The sequence below is a fragment of the Podospora pseudocomata genome, chromosome 5 (assembly GCF_035222375.1).
Source record: "Podospora pseudocomata strain CBS 415.72m chromosome 5, whole genome shotgun sequence".
Taxonomy (NCBI): Eukaryota; Fungi; Ascomycota; class Sordariomycetes; order Sordariales; family Podosporaceae; genus Podospora; species Podospora pseudocomata.
This window is the reverse complement of record NC_085889.1, coordinates 1,322,022-1,335,894: the sequence shown is the minus strand read 5'-3', so window position 1 is coordinate 1,335,894 and position 13,873 is coordinate 1,322,022. Positions and strand designations below refer to the sequence as shown.

General features: G+C 54.4%; 6 protein-coding genes across 6 annotated transcripts; 3 read left to right on the top strand and 3 right to left on the bottom strand.

Moving 5' to 3' along the window:
* Positions 1–409: 409 nt before the first annotated feature.
* Positions 410–1,709, bottom strand: QC762_503230 (uncharacterized protein; the record flags this gene model as incomplete). Its single annotated transcript, XM_062890746.1, has 3 exons — positions 410–692; positions 747–1,608; positions 1,679–1,709. The coding sequence occupies 3 exons, from the start codon at positions 1,707–1,709 to the stop codon at positions 410–412; spliced, it is 1,176 nt and encodes a 391-aa protein (XP_062741845.1).
* Positions 1,710–2,217: 508 nt separating this feature from the next.
* On the bottom strand, positions 2,218–5,526 carry QC762_503220 (uncharacterized protein; the record flags this gene model as incomplete). Its single annotated transcript, XM_062890745.1, has 3 exons — positions 4,259–5,526; positions 3,232–4,105; positions 2,218–3,179 (listed from the first exon to the last, which is right to left on the bottom strand). The coding sequence occupies exons 1-3, from the start codon at positions 4,454–4,456 to the stop codon at positions 2,218–2,220; spliced, it is 2,034 nt and encodes a 677-aa protein (XP_062741844.1). The 5' UTR covers positions 4,457–5,526.
* A 27-nt stretch (positions 5,527–5,553) lies between these two features.
* QC762_503210 (uncharacterized protein) lies at positions 5,554–6,903 on the top strand (the record flags this gene model as incomplete). Its single annotated transcript, XM_062890744.1, has 2 exons — positions 5,554–6,432; positions 6,501–6,903. Exons 1-2 carry the CDS (start codon positions 6,242–6,244, stop codon positions 6,901–6,903), a joined length of 594 nt encoding a protein of 197 aa, XP_062741843.1. The 5' UTR covers positions 5,554–6,241.
* A 230-nt stretch (positions 6,904–7,133) lies between these two features.
* QC762_0077620 (uncharacterized protein) lies at positions 7,134–7,519 on the top strand (the record flags this gene model as incomplete). The annotated part of the gene is made up of 2 exons (XM_062883854.1): positions 7,134–7,178; positions 7,259–7,519. 2 exons carry the CDS (start codon positions 7,134–7,136, stop codon positions 7,517–7,519), a joined length of 306 nt encoding a protein of 101 aa, XP_062741842.1.
* Positions 7,520–8,241: 722 nt separating this feature from the next.
* On the bottom strand, positions 8,242–9,306 carry QC762_503200 (uncharacterized protein; the record flags this gene model as incomplete). Its single annotated transcript, XM_062890743.1, has 1 exon — positions 8,242–9,306. The coding sequence occupies one exon, from the start codon at positions 9,304–9,306 to the stop codon at positions 8,242–8,244; it is 1,065 nt and encodes a 354-aa protein (XP_062741841.1).
* Positions 9,307–10,662: 1,356 nt separating this feature from the next.
* QC762_503190 (uncharacterized protein) lies at positions 10,663–13,850 on the top strand. The gene is made up of 2 exons (XM_062890742.1): positions 10,663–12,846; positions 12,908–13,850. Exons 1-2 carry the CDS (start codon positions 11,316–11,318, stop codon positions 13,630–13,632), a joined length of 2,256 nt encoding a protein of 751 aa, XP_062741840.1. The 5' UTR covers positions 10,663–11,315; the 3' UTR covers positions 13,633–13,850.
* The last annotated feature ends 23 nt before the right edge of the window (positions 13,851–13,873 follow it).

The following is a 13,873-nucleotide window of genomic DNA, read 5'->3' as shown; positions in this document are numbered from 1 at the left end:
ACGAGAACGACCGAAGTGCGGCGACAGGGTGTTGGCTGTGACGTGACGGGAACGTGTCTGCTGTGCTGAAATGTGCGTGGTGATGATTTGTGCCTGGTGAGGGGAAATTCGCTGGAAAGGGGATGCTGCGAAGATTTCGGGCCGCATTGGGGGGGAGGGGGCCTTAGTCATAGTCTTGGCTGGTGGCAGCTGACAGCCCGGCGTGATGAGACGAACAGCTGCCAGGACAATATCAACAACAACAATCATTATCGACAGTGATTTGTTGACATCACGCCTCCTGAGGAGCTGTTATTTTGTTGTCTTTCAGCAAGTGTACCAATTTTGTTCCTAATTTACATGTACATACAAAAGCCTCTAAAATACACATTCATCTTGAATTTTGATACAGAAAAGGGACACTCGCCCACTAGTATTTGGACGGAACAGCCCCCTGACCAAACATTTCAGCGATAACCTCATCCTCCGTCATCAAATCAGCCGGCTTCAGCCCTCCCGTCTCCTTCTGCATGTTCTCCTGTTTTTCCTCGGCTTCCCTCCTGATCTTGGCGTTCACCTTGCCGATAAAACTAAACACATCCTTGGGCGTCTGCCACTTCACAACCCCCTGCTCAGCATCCGCCAGCCTCCTCTGCTGCCCCCTCTCACCAGCCCGCCCCAAAACACCCGCAATAAGAGCCACAGATCGCAAACTATTCTCCAATCATTAGCAACCCATCCATCTCCCTCATTCAAGGAAAACTCACCTATCGTCATTCGCCGGAATCTGATATGTAACCCAGCTCGGATCAGCATCCGTGTCAATCACCCCCACCGTCGGCACCGTAGCCAGCGCACACTCCCTCAGCAACGCATAATTCTCCAACGGGTTCAAGCAAACCACCAAATCCGGCGTCACCGGCCTGCAATCCCTCAAATGCTCCTCAAACCCCTCCAACTCCCTATCCCTCTCATCCACAATCTTGAGCTGCCCCCCTTGCAACAACACATCCTTGTTCGTGATACACCCCGGCGTCCACTTCTGAAAAAGGTGACACGCCCCCGCCAGCTCCGCCATCCTCGTCACAATCGGCATCTGCCCCTTCCTGTTCCCCACAAACAGAATCAACCCCCCATGATACGCCACCTCCTCCACCACCCTCGCCGCCCTCCTCAAGTGCGCCGCCGTCTGCTCCAGGCTGATGATGTGAATATCCGACCTCTCACCATAAATGTATCTCGAGTTGGCCGGGTTCCACCTCGAGACATGATGGCCCATGTGGCACTGCGCCGCGAGCAGGTCCTCCAAACTGGCGTCGTGGGGCGGGTTGCGGATGATCTCGTCGGGGAGATACCGCCTCTCAACCTCGGACCCGAGCTTCTCCGTTTCCTTTTGGTACTTGATAAACTTCCTGAAGTTGCGCGGGATGGCCGCAATCTCCTGCTGCTGTCGGCGGCCGGCGAGCCTGGCTTCGCGGGCGGCATCCGTGGCGCTCAGAGCGGCGAGCTGCTCGACCGCTTCTTGGTTTCCGGGCACGGGGGTGGCGGTCGTTGTCGTCGTTGTGGTCTGAGTAGAGAAGAGTCGGAGACATGATGGTGCCGAGGGAGGGACAGAGAGCACCTGGCGGCCTGTGATTCACACATTCGACTCAATTAGCGAGGGTTCTGAGGAATCGAGCCGCTGTCAAACTAGACTCACCGTGCCGCACGCCGAAATTCCGTATAATCATGGCGGGAATGCTGGGTGTCTAACAGGCATCACCAGTTCCAGAAGTTCTATTGCCGGCCGAAGCGCAAATCAACTTTTCTCCAGAGGAGCAGCTCCAATTCGAGGTGGCCCGTGCTTCGCTCCCCACCGAGCCGCCGACCACCCGAACCGACGCCCGCACCACATCGGAGGTCTCTCACCCCACGTTACGACATCACTTGTTCATTTCAGGGGCAGTGAGAAGACAATGGATGAGAAGAGAGGGGGGATCCGTCAATTACGGAACAAAGGAAAAATAAAAAAGTGCTATTAGATCATCTATGGAATCAATAGGCAGTCATGAAGTCTGATACAAAAGAATTCTACACCGCGAACCTCGCCTGCCCGAACCAAGTGGTTTTGTAGGTGTGCATCGTAAAAGGCTCGCCCCAACGCAAGGCTCGTTCGTCTCGTCACCGGATTTTGCTTTCACCACCCCCCTAAAAGCGGATATATACTCCCAACATTCCTCTCCCGCCTGCCACATCTGTTTATCTGCTAGACGCTCTACCAATGGCAAACACACCAATGATAACGACGGCCAATGTGACAATAGCACCTGGCAGCAGGAGCTCATTAGGGACACCGGCAATGACCTGTTCCTGCTGAAGAGGCGCAGTTCGCGTGCGGGTTCTCCGGCGAACAGGCGCCTCCTCCTCAGATTCGTCCTCCTCTTCCTCGGACTCCTCCTCGTGGTGTGCCTTTCTCCGCTCTCTGACTACTGACGAGGCAGGAGGAGTGGGGTGAACCACCGGTTCTGGCGCTGGGGCGACGGCAACGGGAGGTTGGTTGGGGTGATGAACAAAGAGATCGACCTTCTCGCGGTGGCCATGACGAGCCAGGAGAATGGCCTCCAGGAGATCCTGGTCTGTTGTGATGGAAACCGAATCACCCTCATCATCCAGATAGCTCAGGGCAAATCCGCCAGAGAGCAGACCATCCTCAACCGCTGGTGCACCTCCAATAGTCTCCACCTCGGCGCCGAGCTTCGCTGCGACGTTGGCAACAAATTCCTCCATGCCGTGCGCAGCAGTCACTTGCAGACGATGGACACGCCCGCTAGGCGCCTTGAACTTGAAGGCGAATGGGATCTCGCTGGGTGGGAGTTCGGGTGTGATGGGCGCCACAGCACTATGGGGGGGCGAATCAACACCCGCATGGCTGGCTGAATCGCCGGGCGCAACGCTGTCGTTGATTCTGTCGCGGGACATATCGGGGGACATGACGGAGCGGGTGTGGTGGGTGTGGTGATGGGAGCCGTCACCAGAGACCATGGACTCGGTCTCGTGGTCAAGCGAGAGCCAGAATTTGTTCCATGCCGGTCCTTCGTTGTCGGCGCCTGTCCCCATCGTGTTGATCTGTTCGAGAGTGGCATATGTGAGCTTGAGTACATCGACCATACCGACGATCTCGCCTCCATCGTTCATCACCGGGAGGTTGAGGTAGTGGCCATCTAAAGCACCGTATTAGTTTGATCTCACCAAAGTTTGGACAAGTAAACATACCATGCATCTTGCGAAGAGCAGCCTGGATGGTCATGTCCATGGGCGCAAAGTCGGGGTGAGGGGTCATCACACGGACGACGCTGCAGGTGGCAGGATCAAGGCCTGGGGCAATAACACGCAGGACAACATCCTTGCTGGTGAAGATACCCGTAATAGCGCCCTGATCTTGCACCAAGACGGCTGTGGTGTGATTCTCCTTCATCAACTGGGCAGCCTCCTTGACCGATGTCCGCACGCTGACAGTGGTGGGTGGGATGCCGTTGAGGACCGACTCGAGGGTAGGACCCGACATCTTGGACCGCAAGGCCTCAACATACTGAATAATCTGTTGAGGCTGACTTGTGCCCAATTCGGACTGCACACCCTCGAGGGCGTCGTAGAGACGGCGAGACGAAGAGTAGGCCCGCTCCAACTTCTCCATGGCCTCGTAAAAGCACTTTGTGATATCGAGCACACCAGAGATGTCTTGGTTCTCGTCCATAACTGGCAAGTGGCGGAAGCCCTTGCGGACCATGAGGTCGAGGGCATCGGTGGCACTGGTATCGGTTCTGGCGCAGAGGGGGTTCTTGGTCATGATTTCGGCAATGGTGACATTGGCGGCCTTCAACCCAGCTCCAACAACGCGGAAGGCGAGATCCTTGGCGGTGAAGATGCCGGCAATTCTCTCATCGTCGTCGGTAACAAGCACGCAGTCTTCCCTTTTCGCGGCCATCAACTGGGCAGCCTCGGAAACGGTCGTCGCGGGCTTGATCTGGAGGGCGGGGCTAGGCTTGAGGGCAAGGACGGTGCCGGGAGGGGCTTTGCGGGAATGGCGGGCTCGGCTGGTAAGATGCTTCTTCTTGGAGAGATCACTCTCAAGCTTGCGGCGGATGGCCTGGTAGTTACAGAGTAAGTCTTCATCCTGTCGCCCACCAAGTGGTATTTCTCCTCGTCCGCCGCGTCACTGGTCAGGAGATGCGAAATAGAGGCGCCAAGACGAGCCGATAACTGGCTCAGAACAAGAAGAAAAAGAAGCCAAAATACATACCTCGTCCCGCTTTGCTTGTTTTTGTCTGCCGGCACTCAAGGAGGCGCCGCTCTCGCTGGGGGCAGCATGGGTGGTTTCGACTGGTCTGGGGATTGCCGAAGAGGCAGACGATGTCGTAGGGGTATTGGGGGTGAAAGGGATGCCGCCGCGCTGGCCGGTCCGGCTTGGGCCTCGCATGGTGCCCGGGTTTGTAGACATTGTATCGGTGTGAAGTTTTGGTGTAAGATATGCTGGTGAGTAGCCGTCAACCAGAAATACTGCCGGCTGGGATCTGGCGATCTGGAGCGTCGACTTTGAACTTTGTCGGCGGTAAGATGTCGGCAATTTTCTCGAACGGGTTGTGACATTCAGTGAGTGGATTTCTCGACCGAACGAAGATCAAGAGCCGGTGGCCAATCACGTAAAAGCAATCAGATGACCGCCCTTGCCAGCCGAGTCGCCCTTGGCTCGAAGTGCACGGGCCAGTGCAGAGATTCAATAAACCCCCACCAAATCCCCAGCTTCTGGTGGGGTTGGGAGCAGAATTTCAACGGCCTCACTGTGAGAGAAAGGATGTCCTGTTTGAGTTGTTTCACAATGAGCCGGGCGTAAGCCAGGAAGAGGCCAGCAATTTCTGTTTCCAACCAGCATCTGTCATGTACCAAATGTGGGGGATGCGCCCCGGTACGTATCTTTTAGCGGGGAACTAAAAGACCGTTGCAGTGCTGTGGAAAGCCATGACCTCAACCGTTGTCCTGGATTCGACCCCGTCCACTGTTTGGTGATAGCATCTCTCTTATGAAAGAGGGCCTATGAAACGGAACACCGGCATCGCCCGGTCGATCTTTCCAAGCTGGCCGTGCAACGTGTCAGAGATAGAATATCTTCATGTCGGTTCAATCAAAACGTGGCAACACAGCACTCCCGACATGCCGTTGGACGGAGATTGGAACATAAGTTGTGGCTATGGACAACTCAAACTAAGTCAAGCATTATGATCAGTAGAACCAAAAGCTTGTGTTGTCCAGGATTTTGGCAAGCTGTGAATATCAGTGTACTGTAGATAGTATCTCCATGACGTCCAAGACGAGGTTGTTTAGTTCCCTGTTTGGCGATCTTGACTGCAGGTTTACTATGGGACCATCCGACTCATGGCACAGCATTAGTCCGCTGGAGCGTTTCCGCGGCGAAAACTGTTGTGTTCGTGATACTTGCTCGCTTCCGTACCTAGCCGTGGGTTCGTCTGTTGACAACACGAACTTCCTCCTGCTGAACGGGGCCTGGATGCCTCCAAAAGATCCTGTCTCCAGGCGAGGTGCTTGTTTTTGCAGCGTGAAACTCCCCCATCGTCAAGCACCCTCTCGCCCAATCACATCAGCGAATTTATGCTGCAGCATCGCTTGCATGCCGGGGTGGATCCCGGCTTCCTGCATTTCTGAGTGTGAGGCACCAATCAGACTGCGCCGTTCGGTTGGCAATTATCCCTTGACACGGACACGCTCTCGACGTCACCTACCGCTCGCAACGATTCCGGATTCAGGATTTCAATTAACAACAAGACTGTGACGCTATGCCAACGGCCTTTCTTTATCTTCCTGTCAGCCCCGGCGGTTTGATGTGATGCGTGTTTCGTCTTCATCCTCACCTTCGTTTTCGACTTCGAAACCTGTACCTTCGCTGCTATCTTGTCTTGTGGACCTCCGGTGTTCCCAACGTGTCGCGGACAACATACCAACAGACTGCCCGCACTGCCTTTTTCCACGTTCCTGAGCGCACCACCTCCCGCTACGGCACACGCTTACACAAAGCGGCCCGCCGTCGGTTTCTCTTCAAGTGCGGCCAACAGACCCCGACCATTTTTCGACAATCGCTGGAAGATTGAAAAGCAGATGGTCTGATTTTTGGCGGAACCCGAAGGGAACGGAAACTGGGTCAATCACTTTGTAATCGCTTTGCAATCGCTTTTTCCCTAGAATTACACCAACACCAACCTCCCAAGCAGTAATGGCGCCCCAAGGGATAGCTCCCGCTGCAAGCATGCAGCATTGGTCTGCTGCGAAGCTCAAGCGCGCAGTAGCCGCCATGCTCCTCCCTCGCGAGGACGACGAGTGCAGCCCGCAACCAAATATCAATCTGTGCGAGAAGCCCGGCATTTCGACCGCCAAAATTACCTGGATTGTGGTTGGCAGTGTTTTGTGAGTGTTTACCTCGCTCTTGGCATCATATGCGCTTGGCGAACCATTGCTGACTGAGTGTCTACAAGTGGTGCCCTCATTATTTGCACTTTGAGCGTCCTTGCATTTTTGCACCGCCGGAAGAAGAAGAGAGATGCGAGCGAGGACAAGAGCGATCGGTTCCAAGCGGCAGACTACGGTCTTGACGATGTACCCTCCACGAAGCGATCACGCGCACATGATAGCGACTCCAAATTCTCGCCTGAGGGCTCGCCCAGCGGTTTTGGTCGACGTTCAAGAGACCCTCTAGATGCCCCCAAGGAAGCAAAGCTGAGCGCCGCCCAGCTCAACGACCACTTAGACCCATTTGACGATCTGGACGGGACCAATAACCAATGGCCCAAGAGGGATAGCAGCCGAGGCAGCCCCTTACGAGGGAGTCCCTTGCGAGGAAGCCCTCTCCGGGGAAGTCCTCTCCAGGACAAGTCATGATGATTTTGCTATGAGGAAGAAAAGGACAAAACGGCACGTTAGGATAGGAATTGGGGATGAATATGGGCAGGAATGATTTATGTCATGAATAAAGGAGTGTATGTATGATATCCAGGGAAACGGGCGGCGGGACTGTATCGATACTTGGTTTGGAGTTATCTGGCGAATCTTTAAGCACGACGTCCTTGGGATGTCATGGCAATCGACTTGATTTTTTCAACAACTGAGACATGTCTCGACAGGTCCCCTTTGTTCCACTTGGCGCCGTCTTGGAGGTTTTGTGCCACACCACAGACCCGAGCATTCTGGTACTGACTTTGGTGATTAGAGTTCAGCCTTCATCCACCTCACCCAGGTCCACAACCACCACCACGAGACACCACCGCTCGGCTTCCCCATAACCTACACCACACCCCCTCATCCAACCGAACCCTTAACTCAGTTTTCCGAGAGGTTAAATCGCCGATCAGACTGGCAACCTGGTCGGTGGCCCATTCGTCTGGGTCCAACTGCTCATCTCGAGTTCAGAGCTCGGGGAGTCTGGAGTGGTACTCAGTTCAAATCGAGTCTGCTGCAAACATCTTCTGCAGATCTCGCCAAAACTTGCGGTACTTAGGGGGATCCTCCATCACGATGCCGCAAGAAAGCCCATCCAACAAGAGTCTAGCTCTGGGGCTTGACCCTCTCGGTCCATTCACAACCACGATCGAGACGCCGAGGGATGGCGAAAAGCGCCGTCCCCATCAGCAAAATGACAAGACAAACCAAAAAAAGGGTCACCAACAAAACAACAAAAAGAACGGGGACAGGATATCCCGAATATTACAATGCGCCACCTCCTGCTTTTCGGCAGCCTGAAATTACGCCTGGAATTCGATGTTTATAGGGGCTTGATACACGTATATGATACCCTTGAACGTTTCGATTCACAACTTGCAACAATTATCCTCGTCGATTGACGACACAAATGTATGACCACCCCTCCGATGATCTCGGTACAAACGACACTTGCCGAGTATCGGTGTGAGACTACGCGGAGGCTGAAATAGCTAGAAAATGGGTTGGGTAATGCGGAACAAAGGAGTCTGGGGTGCACGGCGGTGATGCCTGAGGGAAGGAGTTGTGCAGAGGATTACGGTGATGTACATACACATGGGGAGGAATAGGAGAGGAATGTCATTGTCGGTCTGGGGTGGGATTAATTATACGGCTAGATATTCTCTAGCTTAGAGAGTTAGGACGTGGGACCCTCTAGGAAACGGAGGAAGGATTAAATAAGGTAGTTGTTTCGATTTCTTTTTGTTTCCTTTTTTTTTTCTTTTTTTCTTTTTCAACTTGTCATGTCCTTATTCTCTCCTCCTCCTCCTCCTCCTCCTCCTCCTCCTCCTCCTCCTCCTCCTCCAGACACAAACTATCCAAACTAAGCCACCCCTTTCTGTTGTTCCACCCTACCGTTGTCCTCCCCAAACCATGTAGTTTCACCCCCAACCCCCCATCAACCCTCACCCCTTCCCATGTCAGCCTCACAGCAGCCCAGTATATCCCCCTCTCCCTCTCCCCCATGACATGCCCGCAGTGCCCCGTCTCTTTAAACCTAACCATCAAGCTCCGTCTCTTTGCCCTGACCGCATGGTCTTGCACATCTTCCCACAAGACAAGATCGTCCTTTTCGCTAAAGAGGTACGTAGTTGGGACACTCTCAGATGATGAATCCCATAGCCTTTCGTTATTTAACCCCAGTTGTGTAAAGTGCAGCCAGTCCCGCCGCGCTTTGTCTCTGTTGCCTGAGCGGGCCCGAAAAGAGAGGTACACCACCCCGCCAACGCTCTTCCGAATAACATTATGTTGACAAAAACCGGGGAGTGTCCTCGCAAAGGCTGCCGTGGAGGAGGCAAAAGACGGTGTTGGGCTTCCGGGCGTGGAGTCGAAGATGAATGCCCCGACTGGGAGCTTTTGTTTTGAGTGGTGGAGGTAGGTTGTGGCGAGGGAGACGGCGGCGAAGGAGCCGCCTTCGGAGAAGGTGTGCAGGAGGATTGAGCCGGGGGGTAATCGCGCGGTTGGGGGGGAGAAGGGGGAGAAGTATGGTCCTGGGGTGGTGGCTGGGAGCCTGAGGAGGTAAGTCAGGGCGGGGAGGAGGGATTTTGCCTTGTGGGGGATGGAGTGGATGATTAGGTCGGTGATGTGGGTTGTTATTAGGAGGATGGGGGTGGTGGGGTGGAGGGATTGGTAGGCGGTGGTGTATTTTGCTATGTGGGCTGGTTTGGCGGAGGTCCAGGTGCAGAGGATTATTAGTTGGGGAGGGTTGGGGGAGGTATGATGGGTGAGAGTAGGGGAAGGGGGTTGATAGAGGTGGATTGTGGGGGAGAGGGGGGTGAAGCCTGGGATGGGAGATGAAGAGGTCATGTTGGTGAGGTGTAGTTGTCATTAGGTAGGTGAGGCAGGGCAGACTGATGGAGGTTTGTGATCACAGAGGTATTATATCCGCCCGCCGGTATCATAGTAGACACCTAGCTGCTGTGCAAGACAGCACAAATACGTGTCGACAAATATAGCAGTTTGGTTCCTGGCTGCAATGTCACACCATTTCAGCTGCACCACGGGGACAAATGCCTTGTCTTTTCCCGTTCCTGAATTGGCAAACATTTGCCGCTGTTCTCCCATCACACAGTCCGATATACCAGAGGTTAAACACGATCGATGGGGACAGCCTGTGAAACACAGCGAAGTAGGTAGGGTTACATTTGGTTTGGTGGCAGAGATAAAACTCTAGTTTGCGTCCTATCATGGACGGTAAGCGCGTAAGAGAGGCGCAGGGCTGGTCATAGTCGGGGAAACGGCTGTTTTGTTCAGCCCGTGGTAGATAACGTGTTGAGAAATGAGGTTCCATGCACTTGCTCAGCTGCATAGCTCTAAGCTGGAAGCTGGCAAATAGTCATGACATCAGCCCCAGCATGGTGCAAGCGACGACGGGGTTTATGAAGCTCCAGAGCATGCGAAACTGACGCCATCTGGAAAGGCATCGGTTTTTCTGCAATGCCCGCTTCGGGAACGGTGTGCTAGTGCCGGCAGTTGCATGGCTTGCACCGTGGCTCCAGTCCAAGTTGTTAGTAGTGATATCAAACAAACTTTTCCCATGTGACTATGTGACTGCCATGCTGCTTAGAGTCCTCATCTTTGTGGAACATTTCGGGTGCTGGTTCATGGTATTGTCTCTTTGCCCATCACCGCCCTTGTCGATCAACATTGCTTTCTCTCCGAGATATGGATAACCCTGTGATACCACCCAGGTCAAAATAAGGTAAGCTGTCACCGAGAATAAACTTCAAGACGGTCTCTTGTTAGTCCAGATGGGTGGTCAAGTGCGGGGAACTTGCACCTGCAGCTTCAGCTGGGGGAAACTTCTCTTTGAAACAGCGGCTGCAGCCACCCACAGGCCAATCTTGTCGCCAATCGACGTTCCAGTCTCCCATTCGCCATGTGGGCTGTGTCCAATAACGCGGACGGCTGTTCGCTGCGGGAGGGAGGCGCCACCCGTTGCGACCCTACCATATACCGTTGTCTTTCCATCTATTCATGACAGACCGATATTGAGTCTGGGATTGCTATTGTTGGTAATTTTTCCCAAGATGTATGTGATCAGCCATTGGTTGAGATCAATGGCTGTTGTGATACTGCGATCCAAGTCTGAGTATCACTCACCCCACCCTCCACTGCAAACAGCCATTCACGTACGCTATATCAGCCATCGTCAGTGCAACTCAACGTTAGCCACGTGAGAGTCAACGTATCCAGCATGATGACCTGTATCTAGACACATCTAGCAGTAGTCCCACTCTGACGTTTGGTGCTATAAGCCTGTTTACCCCTGGGCATGCCCGCTCTTCCCATCCGACCCTCACTGACATGCAAATCCCCAAACTCTGTGACTCCATGCCATAACAGAAAACTTGAACCGAATGGTGCGTTTCCTGGACTGAGATGACTGTGAGCTAATTCCTTCCTGACCTCACCTGCGCTTGACGTGCGGTAGCATCTTGGTTCTGCACCTTATCACCATCAAACAAGACAGACGACTTGCCACTTTCACCACATGTCCATACACTTCGGAAGGAGGGGAATGTGAGAGATAAAGAAAACCGGAACCGACAGACTCCTCCCAAACTCCCCTGAAGCAGTGGTATATCCCCCCTTCCTACCCACCGGTTCTTTTAATTCTTCGATCCTGAGGACAGACGCTTTCCCCCCTTAGCAACAAAACAGCCCGCATGACAAGCCCCTGTCTGCTTCGGTGTTAAGTCTCCCGTGTCCAAGGCCACTCGTTCCTTTTTCCAGTTTCCCTCTTGGGTTTTTGTTCTTCCCCCTTTACGAAACCTCCCACCACCCGCCCCTATATCCCATCGATAGACAACTTGATGCCAACCCACCGCCACCGCCCATCTCTAACAGTAATGCCCCGATCCCGGGACGACACCCCCTCCTCCTCCTCCTCCCTCGAGCGAGGCGAAGACCCCCACCACGGCCTCACCCTCAAGCAAGAGCTCGAGTGGAAACCAGGAAAACAGGAATACGCCGTCATGATCACCCTCGCAATCATCTCCCTCATGGTTGCCCTCGACGCAACCATCCTCGTGTCCGTCCTCCCCACCCTCGCCATCGACCTCGGCGGGACGGCAACAGACGCCTTTTGGGCAGGGACATCCTACCTCCTGTCCTGTGCCGTGTGCCAGCCCTTCATCGCCGCCTTGTCTGACATCTTTGGCAGAAAGGAGATGCTCATCTTTTCGGTCTTGTTCTTCACCCTCGGCACCGTTCTGTGCGCCCCGATTGCGAAGAACTTTACTGTTTTTTTTGCGGGGAGGTCGGTGCAGGGGATTGGCGGTGGGGGGATTATTACTATGGGACAGGTTATTTTTGCGGATATTGTGCCGCTGAGACAGAGGCCAAAGTACTTTTCTTTGGTGCTGGCTGCGTGGGCGCTGGGGAGTGTGCTTGGGCCCTTGATTGGGGGGTTGTTTGTCGAGAAGGCATTCTGGAGTTGGTGCTTCTACATCAACCTGCCTTTTTGCGCGTTGGGCCTGGTGTTGATTCCTTGCTATGTCAAGCTGACGACTCAGCGGACGAGCTTGAGGAGCAAGCTTGCAAGGGTGGATTGGTTGGGCGGGTTTTTGTTTATTGGGGGGTTGACGAGTTTCTTGGTTGGCATGAGCTGGGGAGGTGTGCAGTTTGAGTGGTCGTCTGCGCAGGTCATCGCGCCCATGGTGGTAGGTGTGCTCAGTGTTGCCATGAGTGTTGTTTGGGAGAGCTATGGGGCGAGGGAGCCGTTTTTGAGGCCGCAGCTGTTTTGCAGTGGGAGCGCGCTTGCCGCCTATGCTTGTGCTCTTTTCCAGGGCTTTATTCTCTTTTGTGCGCTGTACTACGTTCCCTTCTACTTCACCGCGGTTCGGTTCGAAAAGCCGACGCAATCCGGACTCGACATCTTCCCAGTCACATGTCTCCTGCTCCCCGGAAGCATCGTCGTTTCTCTCATTTCCTCCCGAACAGGCCACTACCGCTGGGCGATCTGGTCTGGCTGGGCCATCACCGCCATCGGCTGCGGTCTCCTCCACTTCTTCGACACCGACACCCCCACCCCCGTCTGGGCTGTCATTCTCGCTGTCTTCGGTATCGGCCATGGCATCCTCCTCACCAGCGTCAACGTCGGCATCCAGGCTATCAGCCGGGTCGAAGACGCCGGCCGAGCCGCAGCCATGTACGCCTTCATGCGCACCATGGGAATGTCCATCGGTGTCGCAGTCGGTGGTACAGTCTTTCAGAACCTCATGGTCAAGAAGCTCGACGAGCTAGGCATGCCGGAGGAGATTGCTCACGACTCAGAGGCATTCGTTGTTCAGATGGCCGCCATGGACCCTACCGATCCTGTCCGGATCGGCGCCCTCGAAGCCTGTGAGTCAACCGCCCCTTCCCCGCTCTTTTCTAGCTTCAAACTGACACCTCCCACACCCAGACGTCGCCGGCTTCCACGGCGTCTACTGGACCATCACCGGCGCCTCCGTCGCCGCCTTCCTCATCTCCCTCTTCATGAAGCGCCACAGCATGGACAAGATGCTCGCGACAAAGTTCGTTCTCGAAGGCGCCCGCACGACCATGGTGCCCAACCCGGCCATCATGACCAACGCCATCCCCATCCAAACCAACAGCTCTTCTCAGGACAAGTTCTCGTCGGAATCACCCCGCCGACTCCCACCCCTGTTCAAAGACTCCCCTATGCCGTCGGCATTTGACTCTGAGTCGACTTACACCATGGCTAAGTCTAGCCGCGATGAAGAGAAACCTGACTCCCCACCGCCAGCAGAGCCGCAAGAGCCTGAAGTTCCCGGGGAGGTGGAGCAAGTTGCTGTGGCGTATTTTGTTGAGGCATCGGGCAAGATTGTCCCGGTGGATATACTTCCTGAGCATCAACCTGTGTCCCAGATGGGATCGGTGTTTGAGTTCGCTGGTCAGCACAAAGAGGAGGGGGAGTCTCCTAGGTATCCACTCTGGGAGCCCCAACCCGGGGAGGAGGATGAGGTTGTTGAGGAGGATGCCAGCCCCGAGGAGCTTTTTGAACGGGCGTTGGGTAATGGATCGATACACTCCGCCTCGACGGAGGAGGAGCTGGCGGAGCAGGAGGCCGTGGTTGCTGATTTGGCGCCCGAGTGGATGCAGGAGAGGGAGGAAGAGTCGAGATGAGGAGGAGAAGGAGGAGGGGGGGGGATGGGATGTTGTGTAGGTACTATGGTGAATACCCTGGCAGCATTGCATGATAGGAGTTTTTTTTTTCTTGTTTTTTTTTTGGATGGATGGAAAATGGATGGGTGTTTATTTAGTTAGAGACTTTTTCTTTGGGAAGTTTGGTAGTGTCAAAGATCAGCTTGCTGAGAGGCAATTTTAGGTTAATTTCATGATGGGTCTGTTTATGTTTGTGAGGGGG

Excerpts from the sequence above, each read along its gene's own strand:
- QC762_503190 (XM_062890742.1), top strand. The coding sequence starts at position 11,316 with ATGCCAACCCACCGCCACCGCCCATCTCTAACAGTAATGCCCCGATCC. Across the intron at positions 12,847-12,907 it reads GATCGGCGCCCTCGAAGCCT|ACGTCGCCGGCTTCCACGGC; the intron begins GTGAGTCAACCG and ends TCCCACACCCAG.